At 41.1% G+C, this 18250-nt stretch overlaps 3 protein-coding genes across 4 annotated transcripts in view; all 3 read right to left on the minus strand.

Moving 5' to 3' along the window:
• LOC310942586 (tripartite motif-containing protein 16-like) overlaps nt 1-18250 on the minus strand; it is a gene marked incomplete at its 3' end in the record, with an annotated part of 323438 nt that overhangs the window by 40831 nt on the left and 264357 nt on the right. The window lies entirely within an intron of this gene.
• Nucleotides 94-7150, minus strand: gtpbp4 (GTP binding protein 4). The gene is made up of 17 exons (XM_083907562.1): nt 7012-7150; nt 5669-5839; nt 5472-5575; nt 5235-5371; nt 5044-5144; nt 4640-4732; nt 4350-4541; nt 3721-3786; nt 3539-3628; nt 3352-3462; nt 2808-2885; nt 2324-2375; nt 2111-2211; nt 1763-1960; nt 1582-1647; nt 662-805; nt 94-562 (listed from the first exon to the last, which is right to left on the minus strand). The coding sequence occupies exons 1-17, from the start codon at nt 7057-7059 to the stop codon at nt 410-412; spliced, it is 1905 nt and encodes a 634-aa protein (XP_083763688.1). The 5' UTR covers nt 7060-7150; the 3' UTR covers nt 94-409.
• On the minus strand, nt 8278-12366 carry LOC310942238 (tumor necrosis factor receptor superfamily member 14-like). 2 transcript variants are annotated; one of them, XM_083907578.1, is made up of 8 exons: nt 12344-12366; nt 10757-10862; nt 10498-10588; nt 9887-10012; nt 9577-9732; nt 8976-9063; nt 8726-8877; nt 8278-8618 (listed from the first exon to the last, which is right to left on the minus strand). In XM_083907578.1, exons 2-8 carry the CDS (start codon nt 10826-10828, stop codon nt 8554-8556), a joined length of 750 nt encoding a protein of 249 aa, XP_083763704.1. In that variant the 5' UTR covers nt 10829-10862; nt 12344-12366; the 3' UTR covers nt 8278-8553. The 2 variants fall into 2 exon arrangements, with proteins under 2 accessions (XP_083763704.1, XP_083763705.1); XM_083907579.1 differs by lacking the exon at nt 12344-12366 and adding an exon at nt 11863-12002.

Below are 18250 nucleotides of genomic sequence, written 5' to 3' on the forward strand. Positions count from 1 at the left end.
AACACAAAAGGTGAAATAAGTGAATTTCTCGGTAGAATTTAGTTTTTTTCCAAAATAAAAGCATGGTATGTTTGTGAGTGAGACAACTTGGCTGCAGCGTTTTTGTGAAAGGTGGGTTTTTATTTGGCTTCCTGGTGAAGGGGTGATATTTCTCCAGAGGAACTCATGATCACTTCCATCTGAAGTCAACTCAGCAGTCTCTGTTTCTCCATATATTTGTATTTTCTGACATCTCCAGATTCAGACTTTTAACAACACAACAAACAAAAGACACTTATTTTTTTAATTATTCATCATTTGGTGTGGGGGAGGGGCGGCGTCTTTCTCCAGCAGCTACATACGAGGGAAACGGCGTAGAATGAAAAACGATGTATTCGCGAGTCCAGTTTAAAAAGAAAAGTGTGTTTTTTTATCTGCGATCGTTGGTGCCCGACGTCCTCTTCCCGACCATCAGGTGTTTGGGTTTGAGGTCAAACACGTGTCTGTCCGCCTCGCCCTTCCTGCCCTGGCGGTTCATGCCTTTCTGGGAGTTCTTCATCATCGTCTTTGCCTTCTTTACCATCTGAAAGAAGAGAAGACGAGGACGAAAAGAGACACAGGTGTTAGTTCTACTAAATAAATAAAGAATTATAAAGTAAGATAAGAAGACAGAGTGACTGACCTTGGTGTCTCTTAAACCAGACTTGTCTCTCGGTGGACGGGAGGCGCTCTGGCTGCGGGTTTTGGAGGTGGGAGGGGCTGAAGTTTCACGCTTGCGTTTCTTAGCGACGCTGCGGGATCTTCGCGCCTGTTGAGCGTAATGACTCTGGAACAAAAAACAAAAAAAAATGAATTTAACAGGTTTAAAGATGATTCAGTCAAAGATTTGATTCCGTTTTCTTATGGTTTGACTTTAAAAATTTAGTCGGCCATGATTTTAGAGTACATAGAGCCAATTCTAGGTGGAGGATTTCATAATAAAAGCCCAGCCAGCTGTCAACGGTGTCACTAACAACCAAACTCCATTCAAAAAACGCACATTTCTTAGAATATATGTTATTATAACATGGCAGCAATGGTCACATATACATTTAAACGTTATTAAACACATAATATGAATGCATTTGTGAATTCGGCACACTCTAATACGCCATAGGACCTTCAGTGAGTTAACCAATCTGCCTCAAAATCATTGAAATATCCTGATTTCAAGACCTCCAACCAAACTCCATTCAAAAACCGTGCATTTCTTAGAATACATGTTATTATAACATACCAGCAATGATCACACATACATTCAAATATTATTTAACACATAATTGGAATGTATTTGTGAATTCGGCACACTCTAATAAGCCATAGGACTTTTAGTTCATCAACAAATCTGCCTCAATGTCACGGAAATATCACAAATTCAAGACCAATAACCAAACTCCATTAAAAAAATGTGTATTTCTTTGAATATATGTTATTATAACATACCAGCAATGATCACACATACATTTAAACATTATTTACCACATAATAGGAATGTATTTGTGAATTCGGCACACTAATACATGCTTTATATGAATAACTAACAAACTTAACGGACAAACTCACCTCCTCATTGTCGTTGACATCCAGACCAAGGCCACTCATCTCCTTCTCGAGCTTCTTCTTTTCAACCTAAAAACACACACACATCAGTCAAATGTAAGTTCATATTGACTCAAACGCCAACACAACTTCAAAGAGCAGAATTGCCAGATGAGTAACGTGACTCCACAGCGCCCCCTCTCACCTTGGTGGCGGTCCTTGGCATGCGCGGTCCGTGCACGTCCTTCTCTTTGGACTTGAGGACCATGAGCTGCTTCTTGCTGCGGATCTGTTTGGCCAGAGCGCGGATCTCCTGCATCTCCTCGTCCTCGCTCTCCTCATCCGAGTCGTACTCTCCCGCCTTCTCCTTAAGCTCCTCCTCCTTTTCCAGGTCCTCCAGTTTCTGAGAGACGACGCGGAAAAACGACAACATTAACTCAACAAGATTCACGGCGGCAACAATCGAAAGGCTAGAAACTGGAAAATATTCACATTTAAGAAGCTGATAAATGACAGAAGCTATGTTATAAAAGGTAGACGTGCACACACTGACCTTCATGATGTCAGGGTCGATGTAATCTGCGATGTTGTGACCCTGCCACACTTCAGGGATCTTATCGCTCTTCTCCTCCTCGTTCATCAGGTCCCAGTATTCTGAAAACACACAAACAATCAAACAAACAAACACGTGACGCAAACGGCTGCTAACGCACTAAAACAAACGCAATTGAAAAAGATATTTATAATAAAAAATAACACTTCTTACTCTGCAGGTCCAGGATGTAGTCGTCGCCGAGCTCCATCTCCAGATCTCGCTCCTGGAAAACAAAGAGAAAAACATGTTATTGTAAAAGAAATAAAGCGTCATAGACGTCGTATTTGACTCCAGAGGAACAAAAACCCACATTAAACTCAATTAATTCATCAAACTTCCCCTTTCAACTCATTTTAAATAAATAATAACTAAAATACAACCATAATACCGTCATTTACTATCAAAAAATAATAAAGAAAGAAAGTATATTTCATTCTAGATATATGTGGGGTATTTCTCAGTCTCTTTAACGCTGATTATTTACATTTACACATGTGAGAAACAATAAAATAGTAAATTTACATAATTTATCATTTATTTAACTGCATTAATATAACAGGCATATAGATGTATATTGATTTAATATTGACATATTTCCTGGTCTGAAACATCTGTGTGTGTGTTGTAAAACACCATAAAACACCTGTGAACGTACCAGTTTACGTTTGGGTGCGTCCACCTCCATCGCCTTCCTGCGCAGCAGCGCCCCCTCTGGGATGAACGGAGGTCTTTCCTGGAGAAACACGAAAATATTCACATTTAAGAAGCTGAAAAATGACAGAAGCGTGAAAATATTCACGTTTAAGAAGCTGAAAAATGACAGAAACATGAAAATGTTCACATTTAAGAAGCTGAAAAATGACAGAAACATGAAAATATTCACATTTAAGAAGCTGAAAAATGACAGAAACGTGAAAATATTCACATTTAAGAAGCTGAAAAATGACAGAAACGTGAAAATATTCACGTTTACGAAGCTGAAAAATGACAGAAACGTGAAAATATTCACATTTAAGAAGCTGAAAAATGACAGAAACGTGAAAATATTCACATTTAAGAAGCTGAAAAATGACAGAAAACGTGAAAATATTCACATTTAAGAAGCTGAAAAATGACAGAAACATGAAAATATTCACATTTAAGAAGCTCTGAGTAACTCAGTGGACGACCTGAAACCAGGCCTCTGGTTCTGGACTCACCTTCTGGTCTCTCTTGGCCGGCATGGCCAGGTGGAGGCGGTTCAGAACATCGTGGACCTTCTTGCTCTTCATCTTGGTGTCGACGCGGTGAGCGAGGAGACGATCGCAGGCCTGAGAAACCACAGCGGCGTTAAAAACACAAACACAAACACAACGTACTCTGGTGGTCCGGCGTGGTTTTCCTCACCTCGTTTTTAACCTCGATGACGCCCTCCTCGGTCAGAGTGCTGCTCTCGATCACAGAGATTCCCTCGGCGGAAAAGTCAGCAAAGATTTTCTGGACGACGGCAAAAAAAACGAGGCAAAGACGGTGAATCCACAGCGTTTACCATAAACCATGTGAGATGTTTCAGGATCCTCGTCGCTCACCTGACTCTCCTCCGGCAGCTCCTCGATCTTCTTCACATCACATTTGTTGGCCACAATGATGAGAGGCTGCAGAGGAACAAAGACACAGCTTTAGAACAACACGCAAGTTCTACCAAATTCCCCGCAACTTGGTGTGAAGATGTTATCGACCAAGACGAACAAAGAAGTCAACAGTAACCATGGTCTCAACTCAACAGGAAGTCAGCCATTTGGCAATTTTGGTGTCTATTTTGGCGATTTCGCACCCCACGTAAATGAGTCGATTATTATTCTATTCCTGTTTTTGCTGTCATTTTTTACGATGTTAACGTGCATAAAAACTCTTGAAACTTAGCATTGAGGTTAGATCTGGCAGAAATGCAATATTGCCATAGTTTCCGGACCTGTGCGTTGCTCAAGGGCTCTATAGCAGCATCCCCATGAAGGTGAAAACGGAGGCAAAATTGAGTTGCACTGAATTTCCCGAAAATTGGTGAGAAGACGTTATCGACCAAGACGAACAAAAAAGTCGACCGTAACCATGGTCTCAACTCAACAGGATGTCGGCCATTTGGCGTTTTTTGGTGCCCATTTTGGCGATTTTGCACCCTACGTAGATGGGCGAAAGGCTAACGGGTTGTGGCTCTGACCTTGTTGGCGAACAGCGGGCGGATGTTGTTGAAGAGCTCCAGCTGCTCCTGCAGAGTGTGACCGCACTGCTCCGACACGTCCATGACGTAGAGAACGGCCGCTCGCAGGTGAGCCAGAGCCGTGATGGCCTGCATCTCGATGGTGTTCCTCTCCTCCAGGGGGTGGTCCAGGATACCAGGGGTGTCCACCACCTACACACACACACACACAGATGTCATTAACACACAACAGCTCATTTCTTCCACCATCATATGTATACATTTGAGGAGCAGGAGTGTGAAGTCGTCACCTGCCAGCGCAGATATCTGTAGTCCATGTGACCCACAAAGAGAGACTTGGTGGTGAAGGCGTACGGCTGCACGTCAACATCAGCTCTGGTCACCTGATCAAAAACATGAGTTCATAATAATCAGGTTAATTAGCAGCTAAAGTGAACATAAACTTAAGAAAGCTAGATTTCATCAAGTAGCTCGAGTTATGGCTGAGCAATACGGACCGAAAGTTCTATCACGATATATTTAAAGAAGCTGAAAAATGACAGAAACTAGAAAATATTCACGTTTAAGAAGCTGAAAAATTACAGAAACGTGAAAATATTCACATTTTTCTAAAAGAAAACACGTCAAAAAGCCTTTCAAAAAGGTCAATATTGTTATATATTATGTGTATAAAAATAATAATAATATTGTTTACCTTGTTGATGAAGCTGGACTTGCCCACGTTGGGGTAACCACACAGAAGCAGCGTCCTGGTGTTTGGATCGATGGACGGCAAACGGGAAAGATGCTGACGCACTGACCGGAGAAAAACAAACACTAGCGTTATTTAAACATCTTTTAAAAAGGCAACGCTGCGTTCGCGGAGGGTTTCCTCTGAAGTCTGACCTTGCTCCAGATATTCCAGACTGGACTTCTGTCGTTTCAGGATGGTGCACATGCGACCCAGAGCCGCCCTCTTCAGCTGTTTACAGCGATACAGAGAGTCTCCGTACTTCATCAGACGAACGTAGTCTTTGGCGACGCTGCGGGGGGTTTAAACAACAACAACGCGGTTAGCTCTGTTTACATCCAGGTATATACAGGACTACTTTTGCTGCTTTATCTCACAGGAAACTGACTTACTTGTCAATGAGATTCTTGGCGATGTTGATTTGACCCAAAGCCAGTTTGTAATGATCCTTGTCGTACAACACGTTCATCAGATCAGCGTAGAACGGGTGGATGTCCTGGTGAGAGACGGAGAGAGAATTTTAATTCACCGTAAAATGACGTATTACCGATTTTAAAGGGTTGCATTTTTTGGCAGTTTTCAGACTTACGTCGAGCTTGGGGAAGTCGGTGAGGATCTGCGTGAGGCGGTCGTGATAGTTCTGCTGCGTGAACTTCACCTTCCGCATGTAAAAGTGTCGGATGCGGTGGATCTGGTAATGTTTGTGCACCACGGTGGGCGTTTTCCGCTGAGTTTTCGATAGAGTGATGTCGATGAATTCCTGCGAGGGAGGAGGAGGAAATGACACAGGTTTTTATATTCATTTAGCCATTAAATACAATAAAATATTGTAATAATTTGCTTCTTTTGTTATGTTTTTGTCTGTATCTTCACTTAAACTTGGTTGATATTACTTAAAATCTTCAAGCCAGCACAAAGCATACAGTTATGACATTTAATATTAATTTAAATGTATAAAAAATTGCAGCACGCACTGGAATCAATACTCCACATTTCATAACACACATGATTTATCCTTAAAAGACGTCACTCGCAACATATTCCTACAATGATGCAGATCTTCATTGTAAAATGCGTCAACTAAAAACTGAACCGCTTGCACACAACAAACCACACATTAAAACTACTTTTTAAACCACTTCATAAAACAAGATGTGTGCCCGTTATAATTCGGCATAGGTGTAACAACGATGGCAACTCCCCTTTTACCCCCCAACTGTTATTTTATGACGAGACAAAATGACCAAAACACACAGTGCAGCAGATCTGTCATTTCAAAACTGAACCGCTTGCACACAACAAACCACACATTACAACTACTTTTTAAACCACTTCATAAAACAAGCAGTGTGTCCGTTATAATTCGGCATAGGTGTAATAGCGCTGGCAACTCAACTTTTTTTCCCCCAACTGTTATTTAATGACTAGACAGAGAGACAGGATGACCAAAACACACAGTGCAGCAGATCTTCATTGTAAAACGCGTCAATTAAAAACTAAATCGCTTGCACACAACAAACCACACATTAAAATTACTTTTTAAACCATTTCATAAAATAAACAGTGTGTCCGTGATAATTCGGCATAGGTGTAATAGCGATGGCAACTCAACTGTTTCCCCAAATGTTATTTTATGGCCAGATTTGGAGACAGAAATTGACCAAAACACACAGAAATTGACCACAAAGAGACACAAATGATAATAATTTGAGTTTCTCAAACTCCGGTGTCAACGCGTTCTTTAAAATAACGCAGAGACATGGAAACGTTCTCCGGTCCCTTTACACACATCACGACACGTGTTTTCGCTTCCTCCATGTTGTTTTTCTTCTTCAACTCTTTTTATCAGTTCGCCTCCGTATCAAACAACAGCACTGGCGGGTTAAACGACAGCGGTTAAACGAGCTCCAGGAGACCGGAACAAACGCTTACCTTTGCGGTGGGAACCACCATAATCTTCTTAAAGTTATAAAGTGCCATTTTGTCAGGACACGTTGGTCCGCTGACGGCACCAGAGGAAAGGAAAGAGCGAGGGCTCGGTGCTACTTACGCTATGACCGGAAGAGACGCGGAGGGAAGTGTTGTGGCTCTTTGTTTTCGTCACAGCGCCCCCTGACGGCACAACATGGACCTACACCCAGTCTACGCCGACTCAGAATGTTTCAAAATTAAATTATTTTTCAAAAATCTTTATTAGTTTTTAGTGATGATCGTTTCTTGGATTAGAACGAAAGATAAGAAATGACATGACACAAAATTACATTCATTGTGTTTGTATGCATACTTTTATTTCTTCTTATAAGTTTATAGTGTAAACAAGTGATTTTTAGTCACGTCCACCTTGTAGTTAGTGTTTTATGACAAAAAGAGGACCACCTTCATCATGATTCAGGGTCAGTAGTTAGGCTGATCTAGCAGCTCATAATGAACACACAAAAAAACTAATATTTATATAACCAATCAGATGATGAGAGCCCAGTATCAGCACCAAATATGGAGAGCTTTATTTTGAAATATAGCTCTCCATGGCAATGGCTTTATATGTGTTGTTACAGGAATCATGTTGATTTTGCCTGATTTCCCAGGTTTTAGTTATTTAATCGTCACTCGTTAGCATTTATTTTCAAACTTAACTCGATGTTTTGTTTCCAGGTGTGTTTGTGCAGATGCAAACTTTTCTTGATATGGAGCAAATATGTCTGAAAAATCAATGTTCAAATGAAGTGAATGGCATTGTGCACTATTGAACGTCCGCGACTGTCCTGTCAACCGCCAGATTGGCGAGAGATTGTCTCAGACAGCTGACAGATTGTAGAATTTCACGCAAAATCCTTGTTATTACGGACGTTTCCTTGGACCATCACTTCGGACGTTTCCTTGGACCATCACTTCGGACGTTTCCTTGGACCACTACTTCAGACGTTTCCTTGGACCACTACTTCGGACGTTTCCTTGGACCACCACTTCGGACGTTTCCTTGGACCATCACTTCGGACGTTTCCTTGGACCACCACTTCGGACGTTTCCTTGGACCATCACTTCGGACGTTTCCTTGGACCATCACTTCGGACGTTTCCTTGGACCATCACTTCGGACGTTTCCTTGGACCACTACTTCGGACGTTTCCTTGGACCACTACTTCGGACGTTTCCTTGGACCATCACTTCGGACGTTTCCTTGGACCACTACTTCGGACGTTTCCTTGGACCATCACTTCGGACGTTTCCTTGGACCATCACTTCGGACGTTTCCTTGGACCATCACTTCGGACGTTTCCTTGGACCATCACTTCGGACGTTTCCTTGGACCACTACTTCAGACGTTTCCTTGGACCACTACTTCAGACGTTTCCTTGGACCATCACTTCGGACGTTTCCTTGGACCACTACTTCAGACGTTTCCTTGGACCACTACTTCAGACGTTTCCTTGGACCATCACTTTGGACGTTTCCTTTGACCATTCCTTCGGACGTTTCATGAATTGTAAACGCGGCGTCCAAAAGAAAGTAATAAACGTACCTTTGTTTGTAAACATTTGCCTGAAAAAAAGAAAAACAATGAATAACATGTCAACAGTGTCATGACTCAGCAGAAATCATCATCATCATTGAACCATGTTCACATCTGTATCTCCACACAGACCTACCTGATGGCCATTTATTGAAGATCAAAACTACAATTAAAGCAACACATAAAAAAGCTGCTACTAAACCAACGATGAAGTTGCCACTGATGAAACTACATTCAGCATCAGCTGACGCAGTTCCTGCACTGAGCAGTAAGTTTTCACGTCTGCATCTGCAACGACAGACAAACAACAATGAGCTGCAGCTAAAACAAACCACTGACTCTGTCACTTCATTTATGGACGGACCAAATGTGTGTAGAAGTCTTACTGTGTGTGTGGCTGACAAGAGGAAAACGTCCCGTCTGAAAATGTGCCGTCTCTGCAGTCAGAACATTGTGTGTCTGTGGATGATGTTCCTGTTTCAATGACACACACACAGTGAATAATGAACACACGTTTAAAACCACATCAAATACATGACTGTGTTAACATAGGTCAATGCTGCCTAAGGCGTGCGTTGACCATAAACTACATTTCCCACAATGCACGCTGATCTGACAGAAAAACATTAACAGTGTCAAAACGAGGCAGGAACCAGGTGTTTGTCTGTGAATTATCATCACAATGAAGAATTCAACTAAGCCCATTTCAAAAGGTGCTTTTATGAGTTTTATCAATTTAAAATGAATATTTGAGTGTAAATTAGCCGCTACATGACAGCTGTAGGTTCCTCATGATTTATAATGGTTTTATTTAAATGGTTTTATTTGTTGTGTTAAGTTTCTTAACAAAATAAGTCATTTCTGTGAGTTTAAAGCTTTTTACAACCTTGTTCAGACACTTGTTTTCTTTGTCTCAGTTATAACAAATATTTACTGTATATATATACATATATATATATATGTATATATATATGTGTGTATAAATACCATGTCGTCTGATGTACTGTCCTGGTTCACAGACGCTGTGTTTCTCTGCTGCTTCACAGGATTTGCCTTCATATTTTCTACAGAAGAATCCGTCCAGAGGTTCACAAACTGTGTCCTGTGTTGATGTGCAGAGACTGAAGATCCTCAGAGAAAACTCTGTGGACATTATCGATCACCATTAATCATCATTGATTATCACTGAAGGAGCACAGGTGTGTGTCTGCACACTCAAACTCTATAACCACTAATAATCAAACTTTATTATTATAATAATAATAATAACAATAACATCATCATCATCATCGTGTACCTGAAACACAGTTTGTGCAGATGGGGCAGTTTTTGTGTTGATTTAAAGAAACACTGAAGGTTCCCTCGTTACAAGGAGAACACAGAGTGGTGGATTCATCCCAACAGTCTGCTCTGACAAACTGTCCTGAGGACCAAAGACATCACATTTAACACATTTATCACATTTCACTCATTGAACACATTTATCACATTTAACACATTTAACGTTTGTTCTCTTTCTTGACATCATCATCATCCTCATCATCATCATCACCATCATCATCATCATCATCACCACCATCATCATCATCGTCATCATCATCACCATCATCATCATCATCACCATCATCATCATCACCATCATCACCATCATCATCATCATCATCACCATCATCACCATCATCATCATCATCATCACCATCATCATCATCATCATCATCATCATCATCATCACCATCATCATCATCACCATCATCATCATCACCACAGCAGAATCTTTCTTTAACACAGAAACCTGGTCGTTCCTGATGAGGTTTGAGTTTCTGGTGAAGTATGAAACGTCCTGACCAGAGAACGACAACACGTCTCTGTTCTCTTTATAATCTACATGATGACTCAGCAGAATCTTACCAGGTGGACACTTCTTACAGCACTTAGGTCCCACCGGGTAAAATGATTCACGACAACGTGGATTTCCTCTGCAGACACTGATCATGAAGAGCTGTGGAGAACAGAACAGACAAAATAAGCTGAACAACTGTTTTCAGACAATTCAGGGTCTTTGTCGCCTTCATCTGTGACTTTGTGTTTGCAAGTGACTCCACAAAAAAGCAGTGTGGGTGACGACAAAGACACTTAGATTAGGAGACGAGAGACGGAAATACTTTACCAACAAAGACGCTGCTTTTAAAGTTTTTCTAACAGGAATAGTCTCCACAGAAGGTTTGGTTGCCTGGGCCATGCTGCCCTGAGTGGATCTTACAGGTGGAGTATTCCTGGGGAGGAAAATAAATACATGATTTACTTTTTGGACAACATTGAAAACCTCATGAAATTGCGATTAAAACTTTTTAAGACTTTTTAACGGCTTTAATTTCCCCAAAATGGATTGATCAAGTTTTAACCGATTGAGTCCGATAGGTTGTAGAGTCAGTAGAGTCTCAGCTGCCGAGCAACCATGGGTTGCCAGTTACGTCGGAGCTACAATAGAAATGAAACGAAAGGGAACCTAAAAGACCGAGTTGGCAATATTTTGTCTGTACTGTTGTTGTTGGTGAGTTCATGAAGTTATTCCATTTGATATATCCATCCCTAGTCAACAGCTAATGTTACCATAATTTATTATACATCTTGATATTTACTGAGAGAACAGAATTGTGTGTCTTAGAGCCACTCATTTATGATAAGACGCTCGCTCCTCGCTCGTTGCTGACGAGGTTTTACGTCAACCGATCTGGCAACCTCGACTCTGGAAGGGAGGGGGGGGGGGGTAGCGGGAGGCGGATACGACTCGCAGCAGTGTTTTGATTTTGAGTGTAGTAACCGTTTTTGGCCACATTGTAACAATGTGGCGCCAACTGAAGGCCGGGCATTTGATGTTGACTTAATGTCACAGAAGAATGGGAGGAGAATGGAGCGGATGTCTGTTTTTTTTTTTTTAACACCGTCCAAACAAATGATAAACGTTTAAAACACACACACACACACACACAAAGACAGACAGACAGACAGACAGACACACGCACACGCACACACACACACAGTATATATCCCATTACTAAATAATAACACAAGTTAGACATTATGATGTTCCGGACCTTTGCTTGAGGAAATTCTCTCCAAGTTAACCTATGATCATTTTAGTTGATTATCCCGCTTTAGCGTTTCAGTAAAAACTCACTTTGAGCGACAGGTGTTTTGAAAAAAACACACACGTTAAACTGTAAACTGCTCTCTCTGTCCCTCTATGTGTTTACATGTTACACCGTGACTTACCGTGACAAGAACAAGGCTGAGAAGTTAGAAGTTAGTTTCCGTTAACTCGAGTCAAGTCAAAAATATATGGGTGTCCCCTTTTTAAAACCCTCTGAACTTATTGTCATATGACATTTGTGTTGTAACCTTCCGTGTTTGTGTGTGTGTCTGCGTGTGAGCGCGCGCGTTGCTCTTTAATATATAAATATAAGGTTATAGAATATTTCACTTCCCTCTTGTTCACAGTGACTTTCAGGCGTTTTTACTCAACACTTTTGGTCAAAGTTAAAGTTAAAGTGCAGTTTGTGCAGCTTTAATGTTGTTGTTTGTGTTTATCTCTGTTGCCAAAGTCTTATCTCTTGTTAAGGCGTTTTCTTTATCTTTAACGTTTCAGTCAAATGTCACTTTGAGCGACAAATGTTTGACTTTAGCTTTAAAAAAAACAAAACAAAAACGCATCTTAAAAAGTGTAAACTGTGATGTAAAGTCAGAATATACTCACCGTCACTGCCCCATGACTCTGAGAAGTTAGTTTCGGTTAAGACCGTAACGTCACGTGACGTCTTCCGGAAATAAAATTCTGAAATGAAATGGGGTCTCGTTTAGGGACCGTCAACAAATTACCGTTTGAATGCTAATATTACTTAAGAAATTAATAAAAAAAAAAAAAAGAGACGTGAAATATAATTATAATAGATTAAAAAGAGGCGTGTCCTGATGACGCAGTCTCGTACTATGGCCCTGTACTCATTTAAAGTCATTTTAAATAAATCACTACCTGCTGTAAAGCCTTATTTTTATTATTATTATCATTATTATCATTTAAATGAGAGCAAACCAAATAAATCCACATTTAGCTGTCTATCTTTATTCTATAACCCTAACCCCTAACCCCTAACCCTCCTCATACATTTTGATTTTATTTACTCTTGTGACATAAAGACATTTGGGTTTTGGTTTGATTTGGTTTTTAGGAGAAATAAAATACATTTGATCTGGATTATTATAAAACATATAATAGATTATCGTTATCTTCCCTCTTCAATCATTTTAGAGATTTTTTCTAAATTCAAGAGTTTTCCAGCTTCAAGGCCACAAAGGTGCAAAGTGTGAAAAAGTAAAAAGGTGATTATAAAGTAGAAAAACTATCAAAGGACAAGAAGGTATATACAGGGACATCATGATAGTAAATAATAATAATTATAATAACAACAATATCAGTGTCATCACACAGACACTGTCACTACCTGCAGACTCTAACATGACCATAATTATTAGGATCAATAACAACGTGTTCAAAGTTGCTTTATAACTCCAGATTCTTTCACTCAACATGTTTATCTTCAACTATAATTCATGTGTTCATCACATGTATCAGCCACTTTATGAACAGATAGATAAATGCATGTGTTCATCGCCTCTTTTACTGTTGTGCTCAATGGGAAAATATTGCTTTTTGGGCCCCATCAGTATTTATGGTTGCAGTACCCAGAGTGGCCACCAGGACAAAATTGTCTTCAAAGTAGAGGGGGCGGAGCTACATCCATGGTCACGAGTGGGTCCGCGTGCGCCCCCCCACCCAGTCTCAACCAATCAGGCCGGCCTGCTGTGAGCGCGAGGGAGGGAGAGGGAGGAAGAAGGCGGGGCGGGCCTCGAGCTCAGTGACAGATGTCTCACTCCGCTGGTTTTCTCTGCGCTCGTCCTGCATGGCCACAAGGAGACACGAAATGACCAAAACAGACACAAAACAACCAGAAAGAGACACAAAATTACCAGAAAGAGACACAAATGATAAGAATTAGATGCAAAATGTACAGAAAGAGACACAAAATTACCAAGACAGACACAAAACAACCAGACAGACACATAATGACCAAAACAGACACACAATGTCCACAAAGAGACCTAAAATGACCAAAAAGAGACACAAATGTTAAGAATTAGATGCAAAATGTACAGAAAGAGACACACAATGATCAAAAAAGACACAAAATGACCAAAAGAGACACAAAATGACCAAAACAGACACACAATGTCCACAAAGAGACACAAAATGACCAATAAGCAGGCACAAAATTACCAGAAACAGACAAAAATGATAAGAGTTAGATGCAAAATGTACAGAAAGAAACACAAAATGCCCAAAACAGACTCAAAAAAATAAAGTATCTATCTATCAAAACAGCCAAAAAGAGGCACAAAATGACCAAAACAGACACAAATCGTCCTCAGATACACAAAATTACCGAAACAGACACAAAATTACCAAAACAGACACAAACGTCCTCAAAGATACAAAAAATTACCAAAACACACAAAATGCCCACAAACAGATATACAATGTCCTCAGATACACAAACCTAAACAGACACAAAACGTCCACAAAGAGACACAAAATGACCATAAAGAGACAAAAATGATAAGATTTAGATGCAAAATGACCAGAACATGACACAGGAAGGAGACACAAACCAACCAGAAAGAAAAATAATAAAATACAATGAGACAAAATGAACAAAGAATTTACTCAAAAAGTATTTTTTTAATCTTACATTAATTTCCATTGATATTTTTGTCCCCATTATTTGTTATTCGTGTTCGCCTCATATTATTTTCCCAGCTTCCTCTGTAAACATTATATGAAGGCTGATGTTCTCTCTTTTCTCAGAGTGATCCATCTCGGCGCCGTCGACGATCTTTCTGCTGCACACGAAAGGGAAAGGAAACGGCCGCTGCTCCCTCTGTTCCCCCGTCTGTCTGTCGTCTTTTAGCGCTAACGAGCCTCTGATCGATCGGGACCTTTCGGGGGAGGCGAGCAAGCACTGTTCATTCCCAGCTTCCAGTCACGGCTGTATTTCCTCCGGGTGTTTGAGCCACTCTCTGTCCAGCAGCAGCGCCGCTGTCCACCGCGAGGACCTCGCTCTGAAATCCCCGCGGCGACATCTATTTATCGAGCACGAAGTTGATAGACAAGCTAGCTAGCTAGCTAGCCACCTAGCCGAGTCTTAGCTCGCTGAGAGTCGGGTTAAGTTTATTTTTTTTCTCCACTTTTATTTCCCTTCGTAGGCTCTTATTTTTCAGCGGGACTGTGCGTGTCACTGGTGGTCGTGGCTGTTTCCCCCCTGAAACCTGAAGACTTATTAGCGGTTAGGTTTAGAGCGGTAAGCCGGCTGTTCGTAGCTAGCGTGCTAACCCATAGCCTGCTAGCTAATACCCTGCGTATTTAAGTTGGGAACCAGTTGGAGGCCTCGGTCCAGCGCCACCTTCCGCCGCCACAGTGTTCGCCCCGCAGTGAGAGGTGACAGGTGAGTGAGCTGCAAACACACACACGTCGCCTGGTTCCGTTAGCATTGTGTGCTAACACAGTGGTTGTTTTTGTGGAGGGAGGAGGAGGGGGGGGGGGGGTGAATCCGCTAACTCACCCCCCCGGAGGTCGCCATCTTTCACTGGATGCTGCAGCTAACGAGACATGGCTGCGACTTGATGTAAAAACATGATGTAATGATGTGTTTACGGGCCCCCCTTACACTCCAGGAAAACCCCCCCATCAGCAGGCCACTTGGCCCGGGGTGAGCTGCGGTGTTTGTGGCCTGTGTCCGCTGCTAAAACACGCGTCTGCATTGCGTCGTTGGTGGAAGTTTGCAGTGAGTGAGTGAGTGTGGAAGTGAACCCAAACAAACACTGTCAAACACGGACTGTGACTGACTGTCAGTGCCGGTGTTTGTGTTCACATGGAAGGCTCATTATAACTCATTAACCCATTATTAGAGGTGTGATCATAACGATGGGATGTTCTCTGTGGTAAATCGTGCCAAGTGTTAAACCTATCATTTCCTGACAGTATCCACGCAACTGAAATGTAAACAAACGCCTGTAAACGTCATGTCTTTTTATTTCGATATAACACCATACATGAAATACTATCCTTTCCATAAATCCACCCAGAAAACACATTGAATGTGTTTTCAGCAGTAAAATAACATAATAATTTGTAGACTGAACCGTTTCACAGGCACAGTTTAACTTAGTTAAGACTGTAGTCTGAGTAATGACACTTACAAACCGGGTGAACATGGTTGTTGTGGTTGTCGTCTTGTCCAAAGAAAGACGCCTCCGCCGGCAACAGTACAGCAGTCGTCTCCTTCTACTCTCGGGTCAAATACCCAGAAGGAATAGTGTGGTGCGTCCAGTCCGACTAAGCGTATACATGCAGGAGTAATCAGACTATGAATCCATTACCCAGGCATGTTAGTTTGACTAAGACTGGGTCGGTTTTAGTCGGACTAATGTGTTAAGATGACGATAAAAAAACTGAATTATTGTCTTAGTCTGACTCCAGTCCGACTAAGACTATATATGCAGGAGGAATCGGACTATGAATCAGACTTTCCAGGTATGTTAGTATGACTAAGACTAGCTCGATTTTAGTTGGGCTAACATGTTCCCATGACGTTAAAAAACATAATTATTGTCTTAGTCTGACTCCAGTCCGACTAAGCCTATATATGCAGGAGGAATCGGACTATGAATCAGACTATCCAGGTATGTTAGTATGACTAAGACTAGCTCGATTTTAGTTGGGCTAACATGTTCCCATGACGTTAAAAAACATAATTATTGTCTTAGTCTGACTCCAGTCCGACTAAGCCTATATATGCAGGAGTAATTGGACTATGATTTAGACTATCCAGGTATGTACATACGACGAAGACTAGCTTTATTTTAGTCAGGCTAACGTTCCCATGACGTTAAAAACCAGAAATATTGTCTTGGTCTGACTCCAGTCCGACTAAGCGAATATATGCACGGGTAATTGGACTATGAAAGAGACTATCCAGGTATGTTAGTATGACTAAGACTAGCTCGATTTTAGTTGGGCTAACATGTTCACATGACCTTAAAAAAACAGAATTATTGTCTTAGTCTGACTCCAGTCCGACTAAGCCTATATATGCAGGAGGAATTGGACTATGAATCAGACTATCCAGGTATGTTAGTACGACTAAGAGTAGCTTGATTTTAGTCAGGCTAACGTGTTCCCATGACGTTAAAAAACAGAATTATTGTCTTAGTCTGACTCCAGTTCGACTAAGCGAATATATGCAGGAGTAATTGGACTATGAAAGAGACTATCATACTATGTTAGTATGACTAAGACTAGATCGATTTTAGTCGGACTAATGTGTTTAGATGACGTCAAAAAGCTGAATTATTGTCTTAGTCTGACTCCAGTCCGACTAAGCGTATACACGCACGAGTAATCGGACTATGAATCGCATTGTCCGGGTATCTTAGTCCGACTAAGACTGACTAATGTTGGAACATGAATGTAAACGCGCTGTCTTTCAGCTTTAATGGTGCTTTTCCATGATACAGGTCTAACTCGACTTGGTTGGGTATAAGTCACCTCCATAGGTGGCGCTGTAGCTCTCTGTCAGCTGTTGTTCGTTCAATCAGTTTACATCACGATGGACGTAGTGATTTTTGACCAGAATCGGACCGATACTGATTTCCATCCCTGCTGTGCACATGCTAACACAAAACCAGAGTAGAGCTGCAGTTATTTACACGATCTGTCGTATGCTTTCTGGATTAATCAATGATTTCTTTGTGATATGGAGCAAAGAAACCAGGAAATATTCACATTGAAGAAGCTGGTGGGGAAACTTGTTGTGATCGTTTCAAAACCACTCGAGCTGCTTATCTAAAATAGTTGACGATTAACTCTGTGACTCATTGATCGTTGCAGCCCTGGATGAAAATGAAAAGATTTGCTCGACATAAGGTTGACGCAAGGTCACGAATGTTCGCCGGATTACAGAAGTATGATTCGTAATTGCAAAAAACAAATTATGCATCTGTAAAAACAAATCTCTGCGCTCTATTCAAATTCAGATTTTTGCCGTCCCTAACTTGTTCTGGGCTGCTGTGATTAAAGGGCTGCAAGTTTATTCAAGACGAGCTCCAGCACCATGCTATTCTTCATACTATACTTCAGCACAAAACTTGCGTATCTGCACTTCACTTTATTTCTATTTCTATATATATCTTCTTACTCTCTTTGTTACACGACACACAGCCAGGAATTGAATGTCATAAACTTTTAAGACTTTTTACTTCAGTAATATGTTTACCATTTTCTGGTCACATACTTGTACTTTTACTACTTTAAGGTACATCACAACACACTCGCTGTTTGGATCGGTTATTTTTACGCGTGCCGTAAATCAGCTGGTGTGATAACGCAGGGCGTGAAGAAGAAGAAGAGGAGGAGGAGGCGTGTGTTTTGGTTTCAGGCCTTTTGTCGACACACTCTGTGATTCAGTGTCGCAGACGCAGCACTGTTGATGTTTATGGGGACGGGTTGTGTCAAAACTGTGTTATAGACCTTGTCGCGACTGGATGCGAT

The sequence above is a fragment of the Microchirus variegatus genome (genome assembly GCF_963457635.1).
Source record: "Microchirus variegatus genome assembly, chromosome: 21".
NCBI classification, from domain to species: Eukaryota; Metazoa; Chordata; class Actinopteri; order Pleuronectiformes; family Soleidae; genus Microchirus; species Microchirus variegatus.

Excerpts from the sequence above, each read along its gene's own strand:
- gtpbp4 (XM_083907562.1), bottom strand. The coding sequence starts at position 7,059 with ATGGCACTTTATAACTTTAAGAAGATTATGGTGGTTCCCACCGCAAAG. Across the intron at positions 5,840-7,011 it reads TGGTGGTTCCCACCGCAAAG|GAATTCATCGACATCACTCT; the intron begins GTAAGCGTTTGT and ends CCTCCCTCGCAG. Across the intron at positions 563-661 it reads CTGGTTTAAGAGACACCAAG|ATGGTAAAGAAGGCAAAGAC; the intron begins GTCAGTCACTCT and ends CTCTTCTTTCAG.
- LOC310942238 (XM_083907578.1), bottom strand. The coding sequence starts at position 10,828 with ATGGCCCAGGCAACCAAACCTTCTGTGGAGACTATTCCTGTTAGAAAA. Across the intron at positions 9,733-9,886 it reads CTGCACAAACTGTGTTTCAG|AGTTTTCTCTGAGGATCTTC; the intron begins GTACACGATGAT and ends TAATGTCCACAG. Across the intron at positions 8,619-8,725 it reads CTTCAATAAATGGCCATCAG|GCAAATGTTTACAAACAAAG; the intron begins GTAGGTCTGTGT and ends TCTTTTTTTCAG.